The 24816-nt window shown below is 46.7% G+C and overlaps 7 protein-coding genes and 3 long non-coding RNA genes across 24 annotated transcripts; 4 read left to right on the top strand and 6 right to left on the bottom strand.

The window, feature by feature from the left end:
* Positions 1 to 6: 6 nt before the first annotated feature.
* LOC136187884 (mannosyl-oligosaccharide 1,2-alpha-mannosidase IA-like) lies at positions 7 to 1533 on the top strand. 3 transcript variants are annotated; one of them, XM_065975598.1, is made up of 5 exons: positions 7 to 103; positions 176 to 635; positions 711 to 757; positions 815 to 893; positions 956 to 1533. In XM_065975598.1, the coding sequence occupies exons 1-5, from the start codon at positions 35 to 37 to the stop codon at positions 973 to 975; spliced, it is 675 nt and encodes a 224-aa protein (XP_065831670.1). In that variant the 5' UTR covers positions 7 to 34; the 3' UTR covers positions 976 to 1533. The 3 variants fall into 3 exon arrangements, 2 of the variants coding, with proteins under 2 accessions (XP_065831670.1, XP_065831671.1); XM_065975599.1 differs by lacking the exon at positions 711 to 757; XR_010670020.1 differs by lacking the exons at positions 815 to 893; positions 956 to 1533 and having other exon boundaries at positions 680 to 728.
* Positions 1534 to 2167: 634 nt separating this feature from the next.
* Positions 2168 to 3099, bottom strand: LOC136188215 (methylthioribose kinase-like). Of its 2 annotated transcripts, none has more exons than XM_065975940.1 (4): positions 2946 to 3099; positions 2683 to 2812; positions 2451 to 2631; positions 2168 to 2397 (listed from the first exon to the last, which is right to left on the bottom strand). In XM_065975940.1, exons 1-3 carry the CDS (start codon positions 2982 to 2984, stop codon positions 2456 to 2458), a joined length of 345 nt encoding a protein of 114 aa, XP_065832012.1. In that variant the 5' UTR covers positions 2985 to 3099; the 3' UTR covers positions 2168 to 2397; positions 2451 to 2455. The 2 variants fall into 2 exon arrangements, with proteins under 2 accessions (XP_065832012.1, XP_065832011.1); XM_065975939.1 differs by having other exon boundaries at positions 2460 to 2631.
* An 81-nt stretch (positions 3100 to 3180) lies between these two features.
* Positions 3181 to 5424, bottom strand: LOC136187892 (E3 ubiquitin-protein ligase ZNF598-like). Of its 2 annotated transcripts, XM_065975606.1 has the most exons (3): positions 5135 to 5424; positions 3671 to 5080; positions 3181 to 3607 (listed from the first exon to the last, which is right to left on the bottom strand). In XM_065975606.1, the coding sequence occupies exons 1-3, from the start codon at positions 5393 to 5395 to the stop codon at positions 3188 to 3190; spliced, it is 2091 nt and encodes a 696-aa protein (XP_065831678.1). In that variant the 5' UTR covers positions 5396 to 5424; the 3' UTR covers positions 3181 to 3187. The 2 variants fall into 2 exon arrangements, with proteins under 2 accessions (XP_065831678.1, XP_065831677.1); XM_065975605.1 differs by having other exon boundaries at positions 3181 to 5080.
* A 421-nt stretch (positions 5425 to 5845) lies between these two features.
* Positions 5846 to 10371, bottom strand: LOC136187975 (WD repeat-containing protein 35-like). Of its 8 annotated transcripts, XM_065975676.1 has the most exons (19): positions 10269 to 10371; positions 9887 to 9994; positions 9701 to 9835; positions 9595 to 9652; positions 9407 to 9539; positions 9292 to 9360; positions 9136 to 9244; positions 8969 to 9086; positions 8807 to 8911; positions 8511 to 8754; positions 8310 to 8458; positions 7960 to 8263; positions 6942 to 7019; positions 6724 to 6889; positions 6617 to 6671; positions 6506 to 6567; positions 6401 to 6460; positions 5984 to 6332; positions 5846 to 5936 (listed from the first exon to the last, which is right to left on the bottom strand). In XM_065975676.1, exons 10-12 carry the CDS (start codon positions 8677 to 8679, stop codon positions 8036 to 8038), a joined length of 546 nt encoding a protein of 181 aa, XP_065831748.1. In that variant the 5' UTR covers positions 8680 to 8754; positions 8807 to 8911; positions 8969 to 9086; positions 9136 to 9244; positions 9292 to 9360; positions 9407 to 9539; positions 9595 to 9652; positions 9701 to 9835; positions 9887 to 9994; positions 10269 to 10371; the 3' UTR covers positions 5846 to 5936; positions 5984 to 6332; positions 6401 to 6460; positions 6506 to 6567; positions 6617 to 6671; positions 6724 to 6889; positions 6942 to 7019; positions 7960 to 8035. The 8 variants fall into 6 exon arrangements, with proteins under 8 accessions (XP_065831748.1, XP_065831750.1, XP_065831747.1 ...); XM_065975678.1 differs by adding an exon at positions 7075 to 7181 and having other exon boundaries at positions 5984 to 6567; XM_065975675.1 differs by having other exon boundaries at positions 5984 to 6567.
* A 1647-nt stretch (positions 10372 to 12018) lies between these two features.
* On the top strand, positions 12019 to 14725 carry LOC136188564 (uncharacterized). Its single transcript, XM_065976299.1, has 6 exons — positions 12019 to 12129; positions 12455 to 12508; positions 12563 to 12850; positions 12902 to 13020; positions 13089 to 13960; positions 14011 to 14725. Exons 2-6 carry the CDS (start codon positions 12496 to 12498, stop codon positions 14543 to 14545), a joined length of 1827 nt encoding a protein of 608 aa, XP_065832371.1. The 5' UTR covers positions 12019 to 12129; positions 12455 to 12495; the 3' UTR covers positions 14546 to 14725.
* Positions 14726 to 15601: 876 nt separating this feature from the next.
* Positions 15602 to 16227, top strand: LOC136188131 (uncharacterized). Its single transcript, XR_010670132.1, has 3 exons — positions 15602 to 15787; positions 15848 to 16126; positions 16190 to 16227. It is a non-coding gene; the product is annotated as an uncharacterized lncRNA (long non-coding RNA).
* A 956-nt stretch (positions 16228 to 17183) lies between these two features.
* LOC136188247 (uncharacterized) lies at positions 17184 to 17801 on the bottom strand. The gene is made up of 3 exons (XR_010670178.1): positions 17640 to 17801; positions 17312 to 17589; positions 17184 to 17256 (listed from the first exon to the last, which is right to left on the bottom strand). It is a non-coding gene; the product is annotated as an uncharacterized lncRNA (long non-coding RNA).
* Positions 17802 to 19002: 1201 nt separating this feature from the next.
* On the bottom strand, positions 19003 to 19990 carry LOC136188470 (uncharacterized). Its single transcript, XM_065976200.1, has 4 exons — positions 19946 to 19990; positions 19783 to 19893; positions 19618 to 19731; positions 19003 to 19559 (listed from the first exon to the last, which is right to left on the bottom strand). The coding sequence occupies exons 1-4, from the start codon at positions 19950 to 19952 to the stop codon at positions 19003 to 19005; spliced, it is 789 nt and encodes a 262-aa protein (XP_065832272.1). The 5' UTR covers positions 19953 to 19990.
* Positions 19991 to 20619: 629 nt separating this feature from the next.
* LOC136187924 (TNF receptor-associated factor 4-like) lies at positions 20620 to 23163 on the top strand. 3 transcript variants are annotated; one of them, XM_065975637.1, is made up of 8 exons: positions 20620 to 20753; positions 20816 to 21370; positions 21424 to 21616; positions 21679 to 21962; positions 22016 to 22136; positions 22191 to 22292; positions 22360 to 22631; positions 22689 to 23163. In XM_065975637.1, the coding sequence occupies exons 1-6, from the start codon at positions 20692 to 20694 to the stop codon at positions 22200 to 22202; spliced, it is 1227 nt and encodes a 408-aa protein (XP_065831709.1). In that variant the 5' UTR covers positions 20620 to 20691; the 3' UTR covers positions 22203 to 22292; positions 22360 to 22631; positions 22689 to 23163. The 3 variants fall into 3 exon arrangements, with proteins under 3 accessions (XP_065831709.1, XP_065831707.1, XP_065831708.1); XM_065975635.1 differs by having other exon boundaries at positions 22016 to 22292; XM_065975636.1 differs by lacking the exons at positions 22360 to 22631; positions 22689 to 23163 and having other exon boundaries at positions 22016 to 22308.
* A 272-nt stretch (positions 23164 to 23435) lies between these two features.
* Positions 23436 to 24813, bottom strand: LOC136188038 (uncharacterized). Of its 2 annotated transcripts, XR_010670090.1 has the most exons (6): positions 24549 to 24813; positions 24143 to 24488; positions 23907 to 24093; positions 23741 to 23845; positions 23587 to 23690; positions 23436 to 23502 (listed from the first exon to the last, which is right to left on the bottom strand). It is a non-coding gene; the product is annotated as an uncharacterized lncRNA (long non-coding RNA). The 2 variants fall into 2 exon arrangements; XR_010670089.1 differs by lacking the exon at positions 23436 to 23502 and having other exon boundaries at positions 23578 to 23690.
* Positions 24814 to 24816: the final 3 nt, after the last annotated feature.

The following is a 24816-nucleotide window of genomic DNA, read 5'->3' as shown; positions in this document are numbered from 1 at the left end:
GGGCGACGACGTCATGTCCTCGTAACTCAATGCCATGAATCGTAGCGTGATAGACATCGGATCCCAAGGACCAGTGCAGCGACGACGATTCGCTATAAATAGGGTACGCGTCGAGTCCCCGGGGAACGCATGGGGTCCCTTTGGCATCGGGCCACTCAAAAACGTGTACTCACAGATGTGGAACCAGCTCACTCGACTCCAAAAGAGCGCAATGAGCGTGTGTCTCGTACTAGCGATGCTTCTGGTCATCGGCTTCGCCCGCAACGATCCCCGTCAAGATAACAATCGCCTCGGACCTCCCCTCGACTCCCTTCTCCTTCGAAGGAGCGAACAACGAATCGACGCCCTCCAAATCGAAAACGATCTACTGAAGAAACGGTTTCGCAATGGAACGGCGACGCGACTTCCGTCGTCGTCGCCGCCGCTCGCGCGTCAACGTCCGCCGAAAAGCGACGCGCCGTCCGCGACGCGTTTGCGTCAGCGCGCCGTCGTCGACGCTTTTCGGCACGCCTGGTCGGCGTACAGGCGTCACGCGTGGGGACACGACGAGTTGAAGCCCGTCTCGGAGTCGTACAGCGAGTGGTTTTATCTCGGCTTGACGATCATTGATTCGCTCGACACAATGTGGATTATTGGTAGGGGGGAAGTTCGCTTGTAACTTCAAACTCGACTTGAGTAGGCCGAAAACCATACGCTTCTACATGTGACAGGAGAATTTCTTGTACTAGACAATAGTGACCTGATCGCCTGCACAGTGGTGACAGGAGACAAAGGCCTGTGTACAGGTATTAATTAAACCGTTTTGCGCTTACAGGACGGCGAAACTCTTTCTCGTCGAACCGGACACGACTCGTCTCGGTTGGGGCATCACGAACTTCACTGCTTACCTACAGGTGAGAACATCGTAGTAGCGAAGGTCTTTTGGCTTCATTGAGACAATGCTTCTTTATACTAGGAGATAGAGATAACTCCTGATCCGGCGAGCAGCAGCTGTCTTCACGTCGTCGCTCACCATCCAACGGCGCACAACAGCCGATCGATGATGCGTCGCAAGCCGATCGATGATGCGTCGCAAGCCGACGCTCACCGGAAAATTCGAATTCGACAATCGCATGGCGAATTCAGCACGGCTGCAACGAGGTGAAATTTCGCGAAATGCAAACGATAGCGAAAATGCTTCAACTCCCGCCGCCGCCGCCGCCGCCGCCGCCGCCGCCGCCGCCGCCGCCGCCGCCGCCGCCCGCGTCGCTCAACTACGGCTACGGCTACGCGTCGCCGCCGCCGCCGCTCACCGTTATAAAGCCGATCGCGTCATCGCCGAAAATTGAGCGGCAACCGATTGAGCAGCGACTGGAATCTGGCATTTCATTGCTTGGGAGTTCGAAGTCGGACGGAGGTGAAGCAGTTCCTCTTAGGGAGATGAAGACGATGTCTGGCGACGATGGAGGCAGGCCGCGAACTTCTAGCATGCCGCTCAACCCTAACACGACGGCGACGAGTAGGTTTTCTGTTGAGACTTCTAATGACGCACTTTCTCCTTTCGTTACTGTACGCAGAAAATAAAATTTTATATAATTCATTCTTTTGTATACTTCGGCTATCACGTATAAAATGTATATGGCCCGTATATCCGGGTTGAAAAAGCCGTCTGTATAATATGACATACGGGCACCAAGAACGTCTGTGGCCCGTATATCCGGGTAGGGTAAACGGCTTTTCAAGCAAAAGCAAGGAAAAGCCGTTTACCCTACCCGGACATACGGGCATCAGGGAAAAGCAATACATATATATAATGCGAATACACAATGCGACGTAAAAAGAGAATGACCAAAATTTTATTTAATTAAAATATCACATTCTAAAAGTGTTCCTTTCAATTAAGTCTTACACATTCATTCAATCTACCATTGACCAATGCCTTGCATTCCTCGCGTTTTCGTCTCGAGCCATTCGATCAAATCGAACGAGATTCGATGGCGAGCGCTCTAGAGCGTAGGAAGGAGCGGCACGTTGCTGCGATCCATGCGGAGCGAGCGTTGCGAAATTCCGGTTCCGCATCTAAACAAACAGGAAAATCGTGCGTCACGCCTGTGGCCTAACAAAAGCAAACTCACAATCAATTACCTAGATAAATACCTAGATAATAAGTTCTAAAGACTGTGCCTTTGCTGATGCCTCCTTGACCATGATAGAACCCGAGTGGAGATCACCGTGACACGGGCACGTTTCCTCTTCAGCAAATTTCCTCCGGAGCTCCTTGATCGCACTCTGCATTGTCGAATAGCGTCGACAAGGTCCTTGTGAGCCGGATTGCATAAATTCGTTTCGTCCTCTGCAATGTACGGCTTGGTGAATATCTAGTCTTTTGTCAGCTGAACCATAACAATAACAGGATTTCTACAAACAAAAGAAAACATCCTCATGCATGATCCTTATGTCCAATTACACACATCCTTTACTCGAAGTATTTGAGCAGCATTGCCTGATCGCTCTGGGATAAATCCGCTAATAAAGTTGCACAGTGAATGTGAGCTGCAAACTTGGCCACGCAACGAACAGCTTCCAAATTGACCTTGCCTTCCATTAGATCATAACGCATAATGCGATGACCTTTCAAATCCTCTATAACAACTAAAAGGAAGAAAAGAAAAAGTGACGACGTCACTGGATGCATTAGCGTACCAGATGATTTGATCTTGTCGTAGTAGTAGGGTTGAGGACACGAGCCAGGGTGAATCGCATGAAATCGTTCCAAGCATCTGTATTCGAACTCGAGTCGATCTTGTGTCAGAGAATACGAGGGACCGAGACACTGCGACGCAGAACATTTTAATTCATTATCGGTAATAAGGAAATCGCAGGCCACGCCCTCGCTCTGTTTTCGCAGTATTAGGAGTCAATGCAGTTCAAGAGACCTGTACGCGTGCCTAGATAAGTTTTCGTACTCGATTATACGTCGGTGCGTGCTTCACGATGACGCTCATCGCGTCGGTGGACAAACGGTACACGAAACTGAGATTTCCGTCTCCGATTTCTTCGAACGATACGTCCGAAGTCGACGGGACAAGCTGGCCGGCTCGAGGCGCTGCTGTACTAAGCAGTTCTAACAGTTGAGACTTCTCCATGCAAACACGTGACAAATATTAATTAATCGGCATTTCCAGGCGCTGCGCCATCGCGTGAGGTTTTAAATTTGCAGTGTTGGATAAATGTCAACACAATAAATAATTAACAGACTACTAAATGAACAATGCCATTTTTTTCGCCAAGGTCCGGCTGATGAACTTGCATCTGCCGTAGCAACTTTGCCAGGTAGAGATGGAAACTCGCTCAGATATCCCACTTTTTTCTTGGATACCCACTTCCCATTGGCGACCGGTTTCCTCGCATCTTGCTCTACTCGCATCAACTCGGCGCGTTTCTTTGGATCCGGCAGCGTGTCTACGAGCCCCTTGAATATGGAATGAAATGTCTCCATGCCAATCAGATGGCAACATTTGACGTAATAGTCGTCAGCCGACAGCTCCCCGTGCAAGAACGATCCTGACCACAACTTGAGCGTCTTCATCTTATCCTCGTCGTTTTGCAGCACGCAAAACAACGTGTCCTTAGTAACAACGCCTTTGTCATTCTTTTCAGTGGAAGATGGTCGTGCGGACTGAAAACCTACCTTTCTCACAGGCTTTTCTATCCCAGGTAGTGCTGAAGGACGAACGCTTGGATAGTCTCTATCATTTACAACGGGAACAGGACGCCACGAACTATAAAATCCAACTCCAAACGCAGCAGCTGCAGCAGCCTTTTCAATAGGAACATTGACATTTGCACCAAGAGCGGGAAAGTCTTCGCCACTCAAATCAGTCTTAACACTAACATTTTCCTTCACTTTTTCATCATGAAATCCATTAAGCAATGGAGTAGCTGAAGCTTTTTTATCTGTCAACAATTTAGCACTAGTCTCATTTTCATCATGAAATCCGTTTGGCAATGCAGTGTCAGAAGAAGCAGGTGCATCAGCCTTCTTATCCAAAGATGAAACGTTTTTGGCAGTGGACGGCTTAGCCTTAGCTTTCCCGTTTTTCATCTCACCACTGCTTTCAACTAAAGGCATTTCCTCTCCTCTTTCTTTTGTCTTTAATTGAATCGGCTTCATGCCACTTTCTTCCTTCAAAATCTTCTTCACTTCCTTTAGCTCGTGCTTCCGTTCCTGCCTCGCTTCCTCCCTCACCTCCCCATCAATCTTTTTCTTCATTGCCACTTTGGTACCCCTCATCTGATTTCCTTTCTCCTTTCCTCTGCCCGATCTCTCCTCTTTCGCAAACTCCCTCCGCCGCAACGTCGTCTCCCCCGTCTCCCCCGCCTCCTCCGCTTCCTCGTCCTCTAGACTAAAAGCGGACGTTCCAGTCCCACGGCGATCATTAAAACTGACTTCGATAGGCAAAATCCTCATAATGCGAGCCTCCTTTCCCCCTTTGACGTGCTCCCTCGCCACGTGCGCCCTAAGCTGCATCTCATTGCGATACACACTCGCGAACGGCTCCCTCGCGCACGTCCCGACCTCGCAGACGTAATGCGCCTCCTTGCAGTGCCGTCTCAACTCGACGAAATCCTTATAGTAATCCTGCCCGCCGTCCTTCTCGCAAATGTAGCAGAAGAAGTGATCCCTGCGCAAGTGCGTCAACAAATCGTCGTCGTCGAAATAACGCCGATCGCAGAAACGGCACAGCGGATGACCCGTATGCGACGACGAAGCGTCCGGACCGTCGCCGCCGCCGCCGCGACGATTGTGTCGCGCGAGTTCGTCGCGCGTGTACGAGATTCGTTCGTTGGTGAAGAGCGTCAAGTGCTTTTCGCACAATAGACAGTAGCGACGATCGTGTTCGGCGCGCACGTGACGCTTGAGTTGGGCGAACGTCGGCGCTTGATGATCGCACTCCGGACAGGGATGATCGAGAAGATGATGGCACGCGTTGCGAATGTCGTCGCTTTGCGGATAGGCGTCGCCGAGACGGGGATCGCGTTGAAACGATGCGACGTCGACGAAGGAGTCGTAGTCGCGAATTTTTCGCGTGAGAACGGGCTAGAGACAAGAGACTATTTCGGTTTTCTTCTTCGAAGGCGTGTTTTCTCTCACTTTCGGTAGTTCTTGACGACAGACGGGGCAGTTGTCGTCGTCGACGAGAATTCGGAGACGGACGAAGCATCGGTGGCAGAAGGGGTGATTGCACGGGCCCACGGCGAAGAAGGGCGACTCGTCGCAACACAGACCACACGTCATTTCCTTTACGGGCGATTTTGGACTTTCTAGGTCTTTCGGATTTGAAGGCATTCTTTTAACGCCGCGAAATAGGTTCGGACGATGCCTGTGCGTCTTTTTATTCGCTGAGAAAGCCATTCTTCTGTGTCGTCTCCCTGGCCTGGTTGCACATGCGCGGATTGCTGGGTGAACGCGCAATCGGATGACGTAGACTTTCTAAAAATAGGTACACCTCACGCGAAGTACAGCTGGAAATACTCAACAAGGAAGCGAACTTTGGAAAAAAATCTCTAAGCTCTCTTCGTGGTGAGGCCGTGGTCAAAGTAGTGCAGCTTCTGAGAACTATTCATTTACACTATATAATCGTACCGATTTGCTAAGATGTAGGTTTTTATGCTCTCTCGAGACAATGCTAACTAACGAAATTTTAGAAGTGGAACTCACAACAAAGTGACTGAGCCTTTTCTTCTACCAGGCAAACTTTCAATCATGTAAACCGTGCTGCATACACTACAAACGTAATAAGACGACTAACTAAATTTACTAAACAGAAATTTGAGTTACAACCGAATACGGTCAACGTTCGCATTCTTACAAAAGGGACCACCGTATTCGTCTCTAACAAATATGTAAAGTGCGCTGTCTAGCCAATCGCTTGCAGGCGCAAATAAGCCGATTTCTAAAAAATCTGTAACATAGCTTACAAGCGATTGATTTTTTTCGTACTTTGACAAGAAAGAATGTGACGCCGTATGTTTTGAGTGAACGGACGACTTGAATGTAGCGAAACTTGGCATTCAATTGAGAAAGTGAGAGCGGCGGCGAAATGAAATGACGATTCAAATCCGTTGCCATGGCAATTGGGTCAGTTTCCGTTGCTGGCGTCGTAGAGCGGAATCAAAGTGAACGAGGGAAATGTCGCCGCCTATGGACGACGTCGATGACGACGTTGGCAGGGCGGCAGCCGGTTTCGGAGGTCCCGGATGATCGTCACCAACCATGACGGGCGCGCTTCTTGAGATTTTCTCATTTTCAATAGAGTATCAAAGGGACCTCATCTTTTTTCAATAGACGCCTATAGCTCCGAAGGAGGTCGAGTTGATCTCTTTCTCGAAGTGGCATACGCAGTGTAAAAATTCTTACCGTAATATATACACGAGTCAAGTATTTATTTTATTCACGTGACTTACACAGACAAACAGTCTACAAGCAAAAATATTAAAATAGAAAATCTTTGAAGCAACTCACGTGATCATCCGATGAACTTAGCAGTAAGCATTCCTCTTCCGAAATCCAAGACAGTCCATACACTAAAATCTCGATTAATTAAAATGTACTAAAGTCGTTACGTGACCCTACCCTTCTTTCCTATGACCCTTCAGTCTTAGCTGCGGATTCGAAGTCCGAGACGAATCTAAACAAAACGAGACGTTGACTAAATTGTAATCCATTCTTGAATCTCATGCCTGGTTTTGACGGGTGCTTGGAACGATCCAGGCGTCTTTGTGCCGGAGAATGCTATAAGGAATCGATTCGTTCTTCGCGTTCGCGTTGCTCCTTTCCCTGATCTTTGCCTTTTTCGAGAGCGCCCGCGTACTTCTCCATGTTTTCTGCGTGCTCCTTGAGCATCTCCTATAAAGAAAGGAGTTAGACAAGGTTCTCATATCTTCATGCTATTATATACCTCTCTTTGTTTTTCTGACAGTTCTGTCATCGCTTCTTTTCTCTCTCCTGTTCATCTTCCAGCTCCTTCTCAACAGTCCTGCACGAAATAAAATTAATCAATCACAAAATATTCAAACACTTTGTCACCCTACTTTATTCTCTCTTAGTGAAGGTAGAACTTTCACTCGTAGTGAAGGCAGAACCTTCACTCGTTGTGAAGGTAGAACCTTCACTCGTTGTGAAGGTAGAACCTTCACTCCTAATGAAGGTAGAACTTTTACTACTAATGAAAGTAGAACCTTCACTACTAATGAAGGTAGATCCTTCACTCTTAATGAAGGTAGAACCTTCCCTCGTTGTGAAGGTAGAACCTTCACTCGTTGTGAAGGTACAACCTACACTCGTAGTGAAGGTAGAACTTTCACTTGTTAAAAAGGTAGCACCTTCACTCGTTGTGAAGGTAGAAATTGCATTTCTAATAAAGGTAGAACCTTCACTCACTCCTAAGGAAGGTAGAACCTTCACTACTAATGAAGGTAGATTCTTCATTCATAATGAAGGTGGAACCTTCACTCCTAATGAAGGTAGAAATTTTACTCGTTGTGAAGGTAGAACCTTCACTCGTAGTGAAGGTAGAACCTTCACTCGTTGTGAAGGTAGAACACTCACTCGTAGTGAAGGTTCCACCTTCACTAGTTGTCAAGGTAGAACGTTCACTCCTAATGAAGGTAGAACCTTCACTCGTTGTGAAGGTATAATCTTTATCGTTGTGAAGGTAGAACCTTCACTCCGAGTGAAGGTAGAACCTTCACTTCTAATGAAGGTAGAACCTTCACTTCTTATTAAGGTAGAACCTTCACTCCTGATGAAGGTAGAACCTTCACTCGTTGTGAAGGTAGAACCTTCACTTGTAGTGAAGGTAGAACCTTCACTCGATGTGAAGGTAGAACCTTCACTCCTAATGAAGGTAGAACCTTCACTCGTAGTGAAGGTAGAACCTTCACTCGTGGTGAAGGTAGAACCATTAGCAATCATACATTCTCTTCCAACGACCTCCTCGTCACTTCTAAAGCCCTTCGTTCCGCCGTCCACCTTTCTTCGTTGCACGGCAACTCAGCTCGCAACTCTTTCAGCTTTGAAAGATTTTCTCGCAATGCTTCTGCCTCCTCTTTTCCTTTGAGTTGCTCCGCCTCCTGTGTAATTCGATGGCAGTATTCTTCGTTTTTCAAAGCAATTTGAGCTTCGTGGTGTTGCGTGTTCGAGTGACTCAATGGTTTGGGAGGCTGTCTTCAAGCGGTAATTCAATTCTCCAATTTCTCGAATATACTCAGACTCTTTCTCCTAAAGAAACATTGAAGAGGAACGGGTTGAAACAGAAAGTACGCACTTGGAGTGTTGACGCTATGATGTCAGCATTTTTAAAGTGCCGTTTGACGTCCTTCAGATCCTCCAATTCCTTCTGCATTTGCTCATTCTCCGCCTCCAATCTCATCATTTTTGACACATCCGACATCACGAGAGACAAACTCTCACCCGCTGAATTTTAAAATTAAAACGAACGAGTATTTTTTCTTACGGTATTTATTACCTTGAGGTTTTGCTTCTAGTTGAAGATGAAGTTCATGCAGCTCAACCTCTTTCGTCAGAACGTCTTTGACGAGTCGTCGCCTTTCTGCAATCCACGCTTCCTTCTCTTGCCCGGCCTCGTTCATCTTCTGTTCCAACAGCTCTTTGGTTGACTTAAGTTCACCCTGCATTCTCTGCTTTTTCAATCGAGCGTCCAACAATTCGCGATTGACAACGTCTAGTTGTCCTTGCCAGTAGTTAGCATACTAGAAAAACATCATGAATATTTTTATTTTGGATATTGATCCATTTTCATGCCTCTTTTTTATATTTGCTATTTTGCGTTGCAGTGCCGAAACTTCCGCCCGGTACTCGGTCACTTCATTCTTATACTTTTCCATGTCTCTAATCTCGAGCTGAAGCCTAGTGGAATGAAAATTAATATTCACTCTAGCCGAGATTATTTAAATACGAAATTGCCTTTCAATATGTTTTCCATGTATTTAGTTGACTGCTCTAATGGCTCTAGTTCTTCCAATCGATCTTCGAGATGTTTTATTCCGTCGACTTTCTTCTGGAGGTCTCGGCCACAAACGATCTTCACAAAGAGAGTGAAAAAAGGTATTTGCCATTTTTGAATGACTGACTCTTTTCTCTGCACTCTTCTTCTTTCTCCATTAATCGTTTATTAAACTCGTCAATTTCTTCGTTCCCCATTTCGACTTCGTGTTTCAAACGCGTTACATCGCGTTCAAGCTAATTAAAGATATAAGCGTTCTTAGTACAAAAAGTAAACACGCTACCTTCACATAAGCCAGAACAGCTTGCTCACGTTCACACATTCCAACAGTGACAAACATGCCACCAATAGTCTAATACACTAATAATAACTTTGTATATAGGCCAATGCTCACTCACGCCGAACAACGGAGAGTTCTCTGGAAGGGAGAGAACAAGATTCTCCAAGCCATTGTAGTCCTCAAGCATGTAGTAGCAATGAGCCAATCGTTCCTGATTGCGACCTTGCAGATAGTAGGAAACGGCATTTTGCCTGCGAGTGTCTTTCTGTTGCATGGAAAACATTTTAGAAAAGTTTCTTCAAGTACCATTTTTGTCTGTCCGCGTAGTAGTCGTTCCAGGCTTTTTCCAGTAGGGCGTCATTGCCTAAAACGCTTTTTTAAAAAATGCCTGTACGGTCCTTGGTGTTCTCACCGGCACCGCCTCCGGTTTTCAAGAGGTGAACAACTCCGAACCAATCTCCCAGTTTCATTCGAATGTCGACAGCCAGGTCACTGAGAAGAACACAGCGTGTATTCTAAACACTTAGCGCCGTCAGAAAGGCTCTAGCTACAGCAACGAATCTATTAGAGCTTCCACGGAGTGAGGTTCACGGATCACCTCCCACAGCTCCAACGTTACAAAAATACGTCTGACGATGGCATTCCCAAGTCCTTTCGTCCTTCGTTACTCTCTTCCCAACGACGTTCTCATCTCCGCTGTAGGCTCCTGAAAGAAACTCAAAACGTTTTAGTGAGGCTACGTACATATTTACGCAGTTGGAGCTCAGCCCGTGCTGGCGTCTCTAAATTTGGGGCTCGGAAACCCAGCGGATCGCGAAGAGAGGCCGAGACGCTTCGGTTCGAGTAAAAGAACTTCCCTGCGCAACAGACTGGATGCGTACGGAAAGCGAGGAACGTGGAAAAATGAGGGGAAAGCGATTAGCGGCGTAGTCGGATACCAAATCGTCGCGAAAACGAGTTTGAAGCGCGCGAACGCTTACCTTGCTTGAAGAACAAAGACTTTCTGAAGAGGTGTAGCCGCCAAAGGACGCAGGATCGCTTCGCCAGGCGGAGAGTTTGGTTCATTCATGGCTCGCACTGCAGTCCCGGACTGGTAAAGCACGCCCCGGATTACCTAATGATTAAAATTGGCATCAAACATTGAACGCTATACACTATTGAGGAGAGCACCTGAGTTAGCTAACGATCGGCAAAGTCTTATTGTTGCCAATAAGCACGGCTCACGTTAGGCAACTAAAAATCTTAAAAGAATTCCCCTTACCACCACCTCTTTAACCGATCATAACTCGGCACTAAAAGCATAGATCAGGCTCCAAATCTCCCTTTCCAGTCCTCTAACACTAAGGAACTCCGGGACCCATCCGTTGCCATGGTTACTAAAACTTTTCTAAAAAGGTTTTATCGACCCCCTTACACAAAAACTCCCTTAAAGGAACGGAAATTTACAAGTTATGTTTAGGCGAATTGGTGAGAATCCTTTGAATGATACAATGAATGCTAATAGATAACGGTTTTTCTTTATTTAGTTGCTTAGCATTGCTGATCGTAAGGGGGTTAAGATTTCTACTCCCGGATATCCGCCCCATCCTATTTCAATGATCTCCAGATTATTTGAGGAAACCTATGCTAGGAAGGAAAAGAGCTTGTCCTTCTCATTGATGAGTATGAATTAGAAGCTAGAAATTAAAATTTAGAATTTACAAATAGGAAATGGCCACATGGTACACGCCTACTACACGGACCACATGGGCGTAGTTTGCAGTCCATTTAGACATTGAGAGCAAGCATAGGGCTATATTGCTCGAGAACACACGTGCATCGCAGAACGGATAAGTAAACAGTGCTACAATTTCAACGTCACAGAAAATATAGTTTTAGGTTATGTCAATATAACACTACAGTACTGTATTGGCAAAGTCATGCTCTGTCAACTCCTCGAATACGTCGAGCTAGCTGGATGTCCTTCGGCATTATCGTCACTCTCCTAGCATGAATAGCGCACAGATTACTAGAAAAGAATCTAAAAATTGGATAAATCAATAAATATGCTGTCTGCGAACGTGTCTTCAAAGAGGTGGATTAAGTATGCTTCTGCAGCTTCCTGGAGTGCTTCGATAGCCTTTAACCTCCATTTCAGCGCCGTACGAGTGCATTCATTCGCTATTTCCCTCACCTTAAATTAGAACTAATTACGTAGCGAATTTCCAATACCAATAACGATAATTATTTTCCATGCAAATTTTTTTATCTCTAGCTCATTTGTGCAAGGCTTACCAGTCTCGCAAATGGAAGTTTTCGTATAAGGAGATGATAAGAATGTTGAAAAGCCCGTATCTCCTTCAGAGCTTTGACGCCCGGTCGATACCGGCGCTTTCGCTTGGAAATTGCGCGGTCCATGGTCTCTGCATACAACTAGTTAGCCGGCTAGAATTTCGGGGGAGGGCTCGCTGGTCTTGCCGCCTGGCTTGCGAGGCTATTGCGCGCTTACGACTCTTGGGAGTTGGTCCGCGATGTTTCGTGGTGGTGCGTGGATCGCTGGCTCGGACGTGGCCGGAGACGCGGGAAGACGTCCATGAGATCGCAACTGCGACTGGGGCACCTTGCTTCGCGGCATTTTGGTCGCAAGAGGTCGGCTGGTTGCTTCTATTATATCCCTGACAGAAATGTACAGAACTAGTTACTTTAGCGCGCTGTAGGTTTCCAGTAGAACCTGCTTGACGAGTAAAGTGCGCTACACAAAGCATTCGCTCGCTCGCCGCGCTTCCTCTTCTTGCTGAATCTATCTTCTCGACGTTTCTCCGGCGTTCGAGACGGTTGAACAGTGGCTGTTCGCTTCTACCGGTAAGGATGGGACATTGTTTGCGTCTTGAAACGGTGGATTTCCTTCGATTTACCGCTGCGCGCTTTTTGTTTCGACCCGAAGGCGTATAGCACGCGCCGATCTCGTTCGATTAGCCGGAATAAAAGAGCGAGATCGGCGAAAGGCAGCAATTTGGAGAGAGGGGGCCCACCAGTGAACAACGTTATGCGAAAGTGTGAAATCCAGTCCTCTCGCCGTCCACGCGAAAGCAGCTCTAGGCGAATTCCTTTCACGTTGTCCTCTACGCACTCCTCCCTTGCAGCTCGAGTTAGCTGAAGCTGGAACTAACGAAGAATTTCCGTGTAGATCTCGAATATCGACAGCTATTTTCTCACGTGACGCGAATAATGGCCGCACGCCGTATGTTTTGACGCACTGTCACAATTGATTTTCTCACTTTCTCTCTCTCTTTAGAAGTTGCAACGACGCCGCGCATCGAGGGCCCTGTTATTGTATTTTCTGACGAACTCCAATGCCACTTCAGGGGTGAAGGCTGGAACCCATCGTTCGACTGGCGTGTCGACTATTCGCGAGAGGAGCAGAAGACGTGGATAGTGTCTAACGATGGTCTGCGTTCGTTTTTGCGCCAAGATCCTGAACTGAAAATTGGTCGATACCACTGCAATGTCACGTTTGAAATGGAGTACGAGGGCAAGACCACAAAATTGTGTAGTCAAACAAAATCGCATTACATCTTCCCTGGTAATTGTGTTTGTCTGAGGTCTGTCTTTCACATTGATGTTACTTCTATAGAACCCGCTGATGATAAAGTTACCTCTACAGAACCCGCTCTTGATAAAGTTACAGAACCCCCTGTTGACGAAGTTACCAGACAGCTGCAGAAAAGAAAGCGAAAGCGAAAGACTCGTTCGGTCAGTTTAAGCGAAAGCTGTTCTAGAGATCAGGATTCAATTTTTCTTGCGTTTCCTACCTACCTTAGAAAAATAGTTTCTCATCTCTTGCGAAAAAGCCTAGAGAATGCGTCAAGGCGTATGATGAGTATGCACAGCTTGACCTGACAACGCCAACACTGTGCCACGCATTCTTCTCGGCGGGGTCAGTCCTGAGCAATGACGACGTTGATTGTAAGAGGATGGAAGGTCTTGCTCAAAAGCTCATTTATGCCAATTGGTCCGACTGCCTCGGATTTGTTAAAAAAAGTGCAGAAGAGGAGCTCATGCAGCCAATCATTAATGAAATCCTCTCGGAAGTGCTGGGAAAAGATTTCCCTATTAAAAAATGGGCAAAAGAACATCATTTCAAGATTGACAGTAACGACAAAGAACCCGACAACTGTTTTGGTAATCAGCATCCGGACGGGGTAGTCCTCAGCCGCAGGACTCCTCACACTATAGCTCTTCTCATTGAAGAATTCAAGGTTCGTGAAGGCTCCGGGGATCCCTTTGTTCAACTACTGCTCTATATGCGTGAGCTGGGGAAAAAGACGGACACTAAACACTCTGATCCGGCATCAAGGGCTTACCCTGTATTGCTATTAGAAATGAAGGGCAAGTTTGCCAAATTGCACGCTGCCATTGGGATGCTCAACGACGAAAACGAGATGGTCATTCACCATTGTCCACTAGCCAAAGCCGAGTTCGTTCCTGGTGAAGAGAAGGAGTGCGCCATGTTCCTGCTGCGACTTCAACGCGGCGTCGAGGAGCTGAATAAGTTTTGGATAAACGGGGCGGAATGCATGAAATTCGACTCGGATCGCATATTGCCTTGCGATTGCGTCACAGAGCTTCTGGGAACTTCCGGTCGTTTTCGCTTCAGTCGACACGTGAACAGAGACGTCTTTGAAATGAGCACGTAAGTTCATTTCTACTCTGTTTTACTCAATTAACTCAATTATTCTTTAGCAAGGACGGATCAGAGACTGGCATTGTCAAGTTTTCAACGCACCAATACGGCCAGGAGGCGCATGAGCGCTGCGCACAAAAGGGGATGGCGCCGAAGCTCTATGATATCGTTCACTTGCCATTATGCTGCTCTCTCTGGGTAGTCATGATGGAGAAATTGGACGGCTACATCTGTTTGGATGATGCCCTTTGCCTCAACCTCTCCGCTGCTCAGACACAGAAGATCAAGGAAAAGATGAAGGAGGCGCTCGACGTGCTGCACGGGGGCGAGAGCGAAACGCGTCTCGTTCATGGAGATTTTCGCTCTCCGAATGTGCTCGTCTCCATGCAAGAGGGAAGCGACGACGTCCACGTTCGCATCATCGATTTCGACTGGTCGGGAGAAGAAGGGCGCGCCTTCTATCCAAATGTCAACGTCACCCTGAATTGGCCGGAAGGAGTCGAATGCGGATCAGCTCTCAAGGTACAGCACGATGGGCATCTCTATCGCGCCCACTGTCATGACCTTGACTGGGTGGCGCGTCAAGAGTCTTAGGTTGAGCTTTCCGTTTTGTTTTGAGGCTGCCGTGTGTGTTAGGGGAGGGGGGGGGGACTTGATTTGCAGGACAGCAGTGCCATGAGGTTATTAATAGGCTGAGGAATGCCGACGCGAAGGGTTTCGGGAGGTTGATCATAGAGAGAGGGGTTGTTTTTTCATGGAGAGATCACACACGCATTTTTTGCCCCACACGCGCGCACACGCACAGGAGTAGTGAATTAATGTCTAAATAGCCACGTAGAGGACTATGGGACAGTGACCGATTCGAATTGACGACGACGGACGCGCGAGTGCCGTCGAGATAGGCCTTCGATATGAGCGCGACCGTTCCCCAGTCCGTCCAATAGAAATAGCCGTTTGACGGATCGACGACGATGTCGCGCGGACGTTCCATGCCGCTCCAGATGACGACGCTTCGTTGGCTCCCGTCGAAGTTGCTCACTTCGATTTTATCCGTTCCGACGTCTGTCCAGTAGACTTTCTCGTTGATCCAATCGACGGCCAAGCCGGTGGGACTCTCGAGGCTATTCGACGCAATCACTTTTTGATCCTTACCTGGAGAGGAAAAAATAATGGACATGTTTTCGTTTACCATTCATGTTGGATCTGCTGATGAAATCGAGAGTGACGTCACTCCAGAAGACCTGATTGATTTCGAAATCGAGCGCTATTGCGCTTCGTAGACCTTTCAGCGGCAGAATGACGTTTGGATGGGTGGCCGTGTCAAAGGATATGACGCGAATGTCCGTCCGACGAGCGAACATGAGAAACTTGCTGCTTTCTAGGAGAAAGAGATTCATCGCGATCAAAGGTACGCGTATCACATAGCTCAATGTTCAACGGGCTCAGGTGAGACGTACATCTCGAGTTAGCAATAGGCGGATCGCACAAAACTCGCCCAGAAAACCTTCCCTAACGCCAAACGTCCTCCTGACTGTCCGTCCCTTCTCTTTATAGACCCTTATACTATTGGCGTTCGCTTGAGTTCGAAGGACGTCAAACTGTCGGGTTCGGCGACGTTTGATTGCATTCTCACCGGGACGCCAAAGCCAGTCGTTTCCAAGTGGACGATCGGTCCCACGACCCCCGTTCCCAGCGGCTTTCGCTACGTCTACAACACAGCCAAGACGCGTTTGAATATCCTCTCGGTTACAATGGAAGATCAAGGCGACTATTATTGCCACGCGACGACCGCCGATGGAACGAACATCAGCGCTCACGCGTATTTACCCGTCATAGGTTCCTCTCGCGGCGGGCGGATAGGCAATGTGCATACCGGTAACCGGTTTTCTCTTTCAGATCGATTCACAATTTTGCCTCAAAGCGACACGGTTCGCGAGGGGGAAGACGCAATATTGCGCTGTCCTGTCGACAAGCCAACTGGCGTAACGATTTATTGGTATTTCAACTCGCTTCCCATAGTATCGTCGAATTCAAATTATTCTATCGGGGGAACGTATCGGGAAGAGTTGCGCGTGCCCAAAGCGAATCGAGCGCGCAATGGAAAGTATGAGTGTTACGCGCAGAATTCACAGTGGAGCTTTAAAGCGCATACGAATCTTAAAGTCATAGTCGAATGTGAGAGAGAGCTGAAGTAGGATTGTTTTGTTATTTATTTAATCATTTATTTATTTATTTTAGATCCTACTTCTGTGGTTTCTCATGTTGCAGCTGAGACCGTGCTTTTACTCGTTTGAAGTGGGCTTGGGAGCTGCACACTATGGATCTAAGTGCAGACGCATTTCGACGTGTGGAGAGGCCGTCGATGAATCTCTTTCGTAGATACTGGACAATGGAGAGCTTCCTTGTCTTCGAGAATGTTGCCTTTTGCTCCAGACTTCAAACGGGCTTCGTCGCTCTTAGCGTGCGCTTTTGCGTTTTACAGATTCTTACGGGGGTGTTTTTCGTCGCATTTTAGCGAGATCGACTTCCAGTTTGCGGCTTTTCTAGTGTCTCAGTATGTAAAGTACAATCGTAGACCACGCAGCTAGGGCAGGGTGCTTTCTGGTAGACAAACGGAGGTGACGTAAATTTAGAGTATTGTTACGAGACTTCCGTAACATCACACACACGAAAATCCGTCGAACGAGACCGAATGGAGCGAGCGCAGACTCCGATAAGAGGTCGGAGCACTTTTTATAGCAGTCTTAAAGTCAATGGAATCTAAAAGGAACTCGAAATCACAGTGAATCGCCAGAAAAGAAGAGCGGTCGGGACAACCACGGGACAACAAAGCTGTAATCTCACGTAAGAACCAGCGAGAAATAGAATAGCAACCCTATACAAGGCAACGGGACCCAATTTAATGAAACGGAGCCTTAAATAACGAAGTTCTAGCCAATAACGGTGAAGCCCTCCCCGTTCGGACTGAAGAAAGCTGCTACAGTCCAAAATCGTAACCGTCATGTCAGAAGAAGATTCCATGCTCTTCCTTTTTATTAGAGTACATCAACTATCTATCCTCCATAGGATTCATACAGTATAGTCTAGCTCCAGTCGAAGCTCAACCGTGAATAGCGGCTCTGCTGATCATTTCTCTGCTTTTCTTTCTCCTTGATCTCTGCGTGAAGGCCGAATCTTGACTTGTGTCGCAAGAGAGAAGGTCAAAGTCAAACAAAAAAATTTTGTTTGCAGTCACAGTTGCTGAATGCCCTTACCTCCTCTTGCCTTCCAAGGAGCCGTCTCTTGATTCGCGACGTGGACCTGACCTAGGAAATAACCCAGTAAAATCTCTTATACTATCTTATATAGATACCAACTAACCTTCCTTGGTCTTGCATTACTTTTTCGCGTCTCCTCCTTTTCCTTTTTGACCTTTCCAGTGTTTGACGACTGGTCAATAAGCTCGGTAGCAAAAAGCTGATTCATCTCGCGCGATCTCATGGGCTTCGTATGAATCCAACTACACGCGAGAACCGATTACAGAACTCAGCGCTGTGTATATCCGAAAAAGTCAAACCCGGATTCATCAGCCAATTTCTTTGTAATTCCATGACCCTCAAGTCGTTTGAGAATGTCTTTGATCACGGAGAGCTGATAACCTGCATAACATCAGAGCTTGAATCCAATGGATTAGAGATGACAGACACACGTTTGTGAAGACGCTTTCGAAGATCATTAGCGTAGATATTGATTGATCGGTATTCCATCATAATGACGTATACGACGAGTCGCCAGATAAAGATCGCACGGACGTTCGTCGGCGATTTCAACCCGTGCAGAGCCGAATCGGAGCACTTTTCCTTAGATGAAATTATTAAAAAGAGTACCACTATTTTTCGTATCTTTACTGACTGGGTCACACTTGTAGCAGAGCAGCAAGTCTGGCATCAAGTCAAGACGATTATAGCAGCAACCGTGGTGCCACGTAAAGCAGCGATTGCATTCAATCATAGCCCCTTCGTCCTACGGCAAAGCAACCGCGCGTACTGATGCACGGCACGACTAAAAGGCCTCCCTACGTAATTGTAGCCGCAGTTACAATCGATTTCGATTCCAAAATCGAACGTCATCGACGACGCATGGGACATAGCATTCATAGGAATCTCCTGCGACGCTTCTACGGTGCGCAAAACGAGTTCTCGTAATTAGAGAAACTGTGCACACTAACTGTACCTTCCATTGGAATTGTTGGACTCAGCGCTCCTACTGAGCTGGCCAGACGGGGGTCTTCATCGTTGTCAGACGACTGGTGGTGGTCTTCTGCTCAATTGCGAGGTTCTTCAAATGACTCGTTGTTGTCTGATTTTTTGATGAAAAAATACTCACTTTTTTGATATTCCTCTCCATTTTTCCTCTTCCTGCGCAAGATCGATTTTCTTTGCCTCGTATCTCTCCACACTATACAGGCATTCAGAAAAATTTGTTTTTTAAAAAATTTTTTTCCACTTTAATTTCTTCAAAGAACTCAAGAACTCCATTTCTGCAATTGAAGCACTGACTTGGCCCGTTGAATTCGTCGTTGACTGGACACGCAAATCCGTCTAGTATAGTGCAGCTGATCGAATCGCAGCCGAAGCTGCTCGAACCGGAATCGCAATCTTCACCGGGAACTCGTATTCCATCGCCGCACGTTCGGTTGCGACAAACGGTTCGTCCTCCCACTGGAACTTGGCACCCGAATCCATCCTCGAGTTCACAAGCGGCCGGGCAGCCGTCTCCATTGTCGGTACCTCCATCGTCGCATTCTTCAGACTCGATTTGAAGAATGCCATCGCCGCACACTGGACAATCAACTGTGACATTACTGTCACTCTGACTGTTATTTAATGCTTGGAAAACATCGACCGGACTCGTAGCATGCATTGGTGCCATTGCTGATGAGCCCAAAAACACCTGACGTTTCGTTGACTGATCGACGGAACCGATTGCCGCCGTTCCTGCGCCGATTTTCGCACTCCGACAGTGCCTCATCGCTTAATTGCAAAGACGAACCGGTCCCATCAATCAACTCTTCAAATACGTACAGATGTTAGCACATTAATAATGGAGGGCGATTCCAAGTTCTGTGCAGGATCAATCCCTCCACATAACACAAAGCCTCTTTCTTCCAAAACAGATCTAAGTTCAGCAACGTTTGGCGAGTTCGGACACGATCGCACGACGTCCAGCATTATGTCAAAATTGACATCACGATACGTTGACGATTCCTCCAAAACGCCTCGTAGAAATAGCACATCTGACGTTGAAAAAATCACGCTACAAAGATCGTCGCTTCGTACACAGTCTCCAAGGCGATTGAACAAACGATGGTCGACGAGACGGCATACTTCGGGAAACGGCGTAACCGTGCGATCGACAACGTAAACGTCGGCAATAGTGTTGCTCGTCAAGTTCGCAAGACAGATCAAGACGTCGGTGAACCACGTTGTGAAATTGTTATCTCCTCTAGGAGGACATGCGGGCGATAAGAACGTATCGAGATAGTTGGGCGAGTCGCATGGAAAGACGCCTTTTGCGCACTCAATGAAATCAGTACAGTTTTCAATGCGCGACGAACAGCGAGCTTCGGCTGAAAGAATGGTTTATCAAAGGAAAAAAAACAATTGCCCGGTAGTTTGGTCTTTTACCTATATGGCATCGTGAACCGCTGAATTCTGGTGGACAGTCGCAAGTGAAACTATCGATATCGTCAATACATGTCCCGCCATTCTGACACGGATTTGAATCACATTCATTAATCTCTGCAATTCAATTCCAATAAATATTAACTATAATCAATTGTCTGTTCTCACCGGTTTCACAAAAAGTTCCTGTATAGCCAGCAAAGCACTCACAGTTGAAATCCTTAACAAGATCTTCACACCTTCCATTTTGGCACGGCATTGACAAACATTCGTTGATGTCTGCAATTACCAATTAGACAAGGACGTTACTGAAAAGTTTCTATATGTATACTTGGCATTGGTGGAGGAGACAAAGAAAAAGGTGGTGGTCTGCACATTTTGCTCGTCTACAAGTAGGAAGAATATCAAGTCTGACGTCTCGCAACGGATCATCTACAATGTGTGAAGCGACCCTGTGAAGAGAATATCGTCTTAGAGTCTGGTACGTTACCTATGGGGAAAATATATCACTCGCCACTTTCGACCGTGAATATTTGTGGTCACATAGGTTACCATTAATAATAGTTCCCCTACCTATAATGAATAAACAATGGAAACATGTTCCCCTACCTTTAATGAATGAACGCTGGAAACATGTTCCCCTACCCATAATGAATGAACGTTGGTAACATGTTTCCCTACCTATAATGAATGAACGCTGGTAACATGTTCCCCTACCCATAATGAATGAACGCTTGAAACATATTCCCCTACCTATAATGAATGAACGCTGTTGCAACGAGACTACAATATGAGCATTGAGGGAACTGGAAATAATTTGGTGTTAGAGGAGATGCACTCTGAATTGTTTACGGAATCTGCCGTAGACTTGATCCTAGAAAAACTGGTTGCTCACATGGACATTGATCAAGAAGAGAAAGAATTAGGATATTGAAGAAATAAATACGTGTACATAAATGAATAAATAGTCTAGCACAAGCTTGCCTAATCCGGGTACTGTGTTCCGTTAATTAACCTTCCGAACGTCCCACCTGCACAACGGTTTTTTCTTCGCTTTCTACTCCTCCACGCTATTCGATGGGCATCCCTCTCGATCACTTCTTCACTAAAGTCGACGAAAATCTCGTCTGCCCGATCTGGTAGAGCCCAAACGCGTCGTTTCCCTTTCAAAGTCCGCCAACCACGCCTTCTCTCGCTCTAGTCGCGAAGTTCTACGCAACCCCGTCTCGTGTCGCGACGGGCACACGTTCTGCGAAGCGTGCGTCGTCGAGTGGCTCGCGCGACACGCCAATTGCCCGATGGATCGTCGCCCGCTCGCGAAACGCGAACTCATACGAAATCTCCCCGTTGGCGGCCTCATCGAGAATCTCGACGTGCGCTGCGTGAACGCGGACGTCGGCGCGAAGGCGAAAGCGCGCAATGCGTCGTCGCCGTCGCCGTCGCGGAAACGATTCGGAGCGGCGTGCACGTGCACGTGCACGTGGCGTGGGAAGGCACGCAATCTCGACGATCACGTGCGAGAGTGCCCTTACGCGAACGTTTCCTGTCCGCATCCTCTGTGCGGTGACGTCATGTTGAGAAAATTCGTCGATGCGCACGCTAGAACGTGTCCTGAGCGATCAGTTTCGTGTCACGCTTGCGCACTCGAAATGGCGGCTTGCGATCTCGACGAACACATCGAGCACGATTGTCCACTCGCTATGGTTCCCTGTATAAACGGGTGTCTCACGGACGGCACGGTCACCATGGTTTCAAGGCGAATACAAATCGATATCGTTAATTATTATTATTTATTTTTGTTTTCTCTAGGGTTCATATGCAGGATCACGTGTGTCACGAGTGTGGAAATGCCTTGGTCTCGTGTCCCTTCGAATCGCAGGGCTGCACGGTGCGCGCCGCGCGGAGCGAGCTCGATCATCACGTGGAGACATCCGTGAAGGAACACATGCTCTTATTGGCTAAAGAAAATAAGTCACTTAGAGAAAAAATCTCCGTCCTCAATGTACGGTGTACAGGCATAGTCAATTTAATTAATTAATTAATTAATTACTTTATTTTATTTAGGAGCATGTTAAATCGGAGATAAGTGCGCTACGCGACGAGCTGCCGAATGCGTACACGTGGAACGTCGCCAATTTTCAGCAATATATCTATCTTCCAGTCGGTGAAGAGATACAGAGTCCCCGCTTTTGGCTGTGTGGTATCTGCTGGAAATTGAGACTCTATCCCAATGGAGCTTCAGCTGAGCAATCGTCCTCTATGTCGCTTTATCTCGAACGTCAAAGCGATCAGCAAGGCGCTACTCCTCTGACGACGGTATCAAACGCTGTCGTTTCTATACTTTTCCGGTAAGAAATTAAATAATAGATCAATAATTAATACAAGGTATCTTTTGTTGTAGATTTATAGTGGTTAGTCCTTCTGATGATTTCGCTGACTACATTGTGTCAATCGATCAGCCGTTTTCCTTTATGCGCGAGGACAAGGATTGGGGATGGGGTGCCTTTATGAGAACCGACCAGGTGCGCACATATTACACCGATGACGGAACGCTGAAAATCAAATGCGTGCTCCAGCTGAAGAGTTAGACAGAAGGAAAAGAATCATGAATCATATACTGTATTTAATTAGGATTGTACAATGATTTGAGTAGCTAGGCTTCTTCTAGTTCACAAAAGGTCCGTTTTGAAGCGAGTGATAACTCAACGTCGCAACGCGAGTCGTTATAACGGTGTTTTGTGTTAGGAGAGTTGGTCGAAGAAACCCGGATGAGTTTGGAAGATCTGGAGATCCAGGAAACGACCTCCGACGAAAGCGAAATCAGATCTCCGTCGACGCAAGAGCAGCAACTGGCCCATATGGAGGAATATTTCAAAGGAAACAGGGAAGCGTTTAAAGGAACGGCAATTTACAATGATCCCGAAGTGACGTGGGAGAAATGGCCCGTTATCACGTTAGATATGAATAAAGTTGGTGGGACTACGTTTGAGGAGGTCAAGTTATCTTTAGTCAAATTGGTGAGAATCCTTTGAATGATGCAATGCATGCTAATAGATAACGGTTTTTTTATTTAGTTGCGTAACGTTGCTAAACATAAGGGGGTTGAGATTTCTACTCCCGGATTACCGGACGATTCTATTTCAATGATCACCACATTATTTGAAGAAACTTATGCTAAGGAAGGAAAAGAGCGTGTCGTTCTCATTGATGAGTATGATTCACCAATTGTCGCCAATTGGGATGAAGTGGAGTTGGCGACAGCGTGCCAAAAATTACTGTCAGGCTTCTACAGACAGTTGAAAGCGTCCTCTCGTATCATCCGGTTCCGCTTTTTGACCGGAATCTCGTATTTGGCAAAACTGAGTATTCATTCTGGCTTGAATGACCTAACAGATATTGACGATTACCCCGATCTTGGCGCAATTCTTGGATTCACTCGAGAAGAAGTGACATCGACGTATTCTCCTGAAATTAATAGATGGTGTGATGAGTTATGTGTCAAATGACGTCAGACAGAAAATGTGTCAGTAGATTAGCCAGGTCTTGATTTTCGTCAATAAAAATTAGTGCCACGTGTTTCATGTTTGAAGCATACTCTTGCGCTCAGTTCTTGCGCTCCCACGTATATATAACTGTTCTAAGTTCCCGGATTAAACGACCACCGCCCCCATTTTCCAAATCTTGAAGAATGGGGGCGGTGGTCGTCTAATCCGGGCATTTATAGCCGTTTACCCTATGAAATCCGGCACATTGCGCCTCGTGAAAGAGGACGGCAGATAGCGTATATTTAGGAACACTTTCTGGCTAGAATAACTTTCCTTCTACCAGGATTTTTAGAAAAATTTTGAAAGCTGGTTAGAAATGAAAGCACAATTGCGTTCATTCCATCTAGTTTCAAACAACAGACAAAAAGACAAGAAGAATAAGAAAAAAACTAGGTGTCATCACCCCCCAACCCCCCCACGTCCTAACCTAAGCAAAATCCCATTCAGCAGCAACAGCCAACAGAGCGATGCTACTTCTTTTGAATAGACTGTCAGCTTCTGTTTCTTATCGTGAGAAGGCTTCAGGAGAATCTGAAACGAAAGATATCTCATCCAATTTTAATTTTAAATATTTTTATTACCGAGTGAACAAATTCGAGAAGAGAACGGAATTCAGTTATGCATTCATTTGCGGCTGTAATCGATCGATGTCTACTTTCAACTGCTTCAGCTTTGGCTGCAGCCGCCTAAAAGATATAACACTTATGAAATTCTATCTCATATCTAAAAAAGCTTCTGTTCTCGCACGTAACAGTGTTTCGCTGGTTTAATTGATTTGTCTGATTCGCACGTGATCAGTCGGGTGCCGCTCATGTCGTACGTACTAGCAAAGATGCCCGCTTCGCTGTCCAACGACCCCGGCTGCACCAACGACTGAATCCTTCGAAAATTGTACCCAGTCTTCCAGTCCCAAAGGGAAGCGTCCCATTATCAGCTAAAAACAGCGCTGATAATTTTTAATTAGGTAATTAATTAATCTATACCTTCCGACACCAATGAATACGTTGTCTGAATTCAAGGCGAGTGTATTCACTATGACCAGAGAGATTGTGAATAAATCTTCCTTCAGGGAGTTTCCGGAAAACTGTCTTATATTATAAGCTGAACCAGACGCAAAAGTAAATCTAATAATATTATAATAATATTTTATTTCCAATTAATTAATTAATCTGGTGCCGATGGATAATAGTGCGTGCCCTTGATAATCGTCTCCGTTTCGGGAATCGCGTCTCGCTTTCCGACGTCCAACGCTGCCTTTGCCGCTTGCTCGCTTGGAAGTGGAAGATCGTCTTTGTGCATTGAATTTTGCATTCCATTTTCATTCTGAGGCTGCGATATGCACGTAGGGTCGTCTAAAGGTGCTCGAGACGTGAGAAATGCGCGCTGTACCTCGTCGGATCTTCGGGAGGGACGGTTCCGTAGCTGTCGCCGCTTTCTTCGGTTTGTGAAAAAACGCCAAAATGACGCTAATGCTCTCCGCTCGCGACGATCGATTCTTCCAGCCCTTCTTGTACGAGCATGCTACAGACTTGGGAGCCGTTTTCGTCGTCGTCCTCTTCCACGTCGTCGCTCTCGCGACGATGCTTCGCGACGAAATCGACCGCTTCCTGATGGCGGCCCAGAGACCGTCGGAAACGTTTCGAGAGCTACAGTAGTT

The sequence above is a fragment of the Oscarella lobularis genome, chromosome 6 (genome assembly GCF_947507565.1).
Source record: "Oscarella lobularis chromosome 6, ooOscLobu1.1, whole genome shotgun sequence".
Taxonomy (NCBI): domain Eukaryota; kingdom Metazoa; phylum Porifera; class Homoscleromorpha; order Homosclerophorida; family Oscarellidae; genus Oscarella; species Oscarella lobularis.
Note: the sequence above shows the minus strand (reverse complement) of the source record. Positions and strands in the feature narration are given on the sequence as shown.

Bases quoted from the DNA above. Each gene is read 5' to 3' on its own strand.
- LOC136187884 (XM_065975598.1), top strand. From the start codon at position 35: ATGAATCGTAGCGTGATAGACATCGGATCCCAAGGACCAGTGCAGCGA. The intron at 104-175 runs GTACGCGTCGAG...GTGTACTCACAG, and splicing joins GACGATTCGCTATAAATAGG to ATGTGGAACCAGCTCACTCG. The intron at 894-955 runs GTGAGAACATCG...TCTTTATACTAG, and splicing joins ACTTCACTGCTTACCTACAG to GAGATAGAGATAACTCCTGA.
- LOC136188215 (XM_065975939.1), bottom strand. From the start codon at position 2,984: ATGAGCGTCATCGTGAAGCACGCACCGACGTATAATCGA. The intron at 2,813-2,945 runs GTACGAAAACTT...TCTGCGTCGCAG, and splicing joins ACGCACCGACGTATAATCGA to TGTCTCGGTCCCTCGTATTC. The intron at 2,632-2,682 runs GTACGCTAATGC...TCTTCCTTTTAG, and splicing joins CGACAAGATCAAATCATCTG to TTGTTATAGAGGATTTGAAA.
- LOC136187892 (XM_065975605.1), bottom strand. From the start codon at position 5,395: ATGGCTTTCTCAGCGAATAAAAAGACGCACAGGCATCGTCCGAACCTA. The intron at 5,081-5,134 runs GTGAGAGAAAAC...TCTTGTCTCTAG, and splicing joins GTCGTCAAGAACTACCGAAA to CCCGTTCTCACGCGAAAAAT.
- LOC136187975 (XM_065975678.1), bottom strand. From the start codon at position 8,679: ATGCAGGGTGAACTTAAGTCAACCAAAGAGCTGTTGGAACAGAAGATG. The intron at 8,459-8,510 runs GTAATAAATACC...TTTAAAATTCAG, and splicing joins ACTAGAAGCAAAACCTCAAG to CGGGTGAGAGTTTGTCTCTC. The intron at 8,264-8,309 runs GTGCGTACTTTC...ATGTTTCTTTAG, and splicing joins TCATAGCGTCAACACTCCAA to GAGAAAGAGTCTGAGTATAT.
- LOC136188564 (XM_065976299.1), top strand. The intron at 12,851-12,901 runs GTAATTGTGTTT...TTACTTCTATAG, and splicing joins ATCGCATTACATCTTCCCTG to AACCCGCTGATGATAAAGTT. The intron at 13,961-14,010 runs GTAAGTTCATTT...ATTATTCTTTAG, and splicing joins GACGTCTTTGAAATGAGCAC to CAAGGACGGATCAGAGACTG.
- LOC136188470 (XM_065976200.1), bottom strand. The intron at 19,732-19,782 runs GTGAGAACAGAC...ATTGAATTGCAG, and splicing joins AGGAACTTTTTGTGAAACCG to AGATTAATGAATGTGATTCA. The intron at 19,560-19,617 runs GTAAAAGACCAA...CCATTCTTTCAG, and splicing joins CGGTTCACGATGCCATATAG to CCGAAGCTCGCTGTTCGTCG.
- LOC136187924 (XM_065975635.1), top strand. From the start codon at position 20,692: ATGGGCATCCCTCTCGATCACTTCTTCACTAAAGTCGACGAAAATCTC. The intron at 20,754-20,815 runs GTAGAGCCCAAA...CTCTCGCTCTAG, and splicing joins AATCTCGTCTGCCCGATCTG to TCGCGAAGTTCTACGCAACC. The intron at 21,371-21,423 runs GCGAATACAAAT...TGTTTTCTCTAG, and splicing joins ACGGTCACCATGGTTTCAAG to GGTTCATATGCAGGATCACG.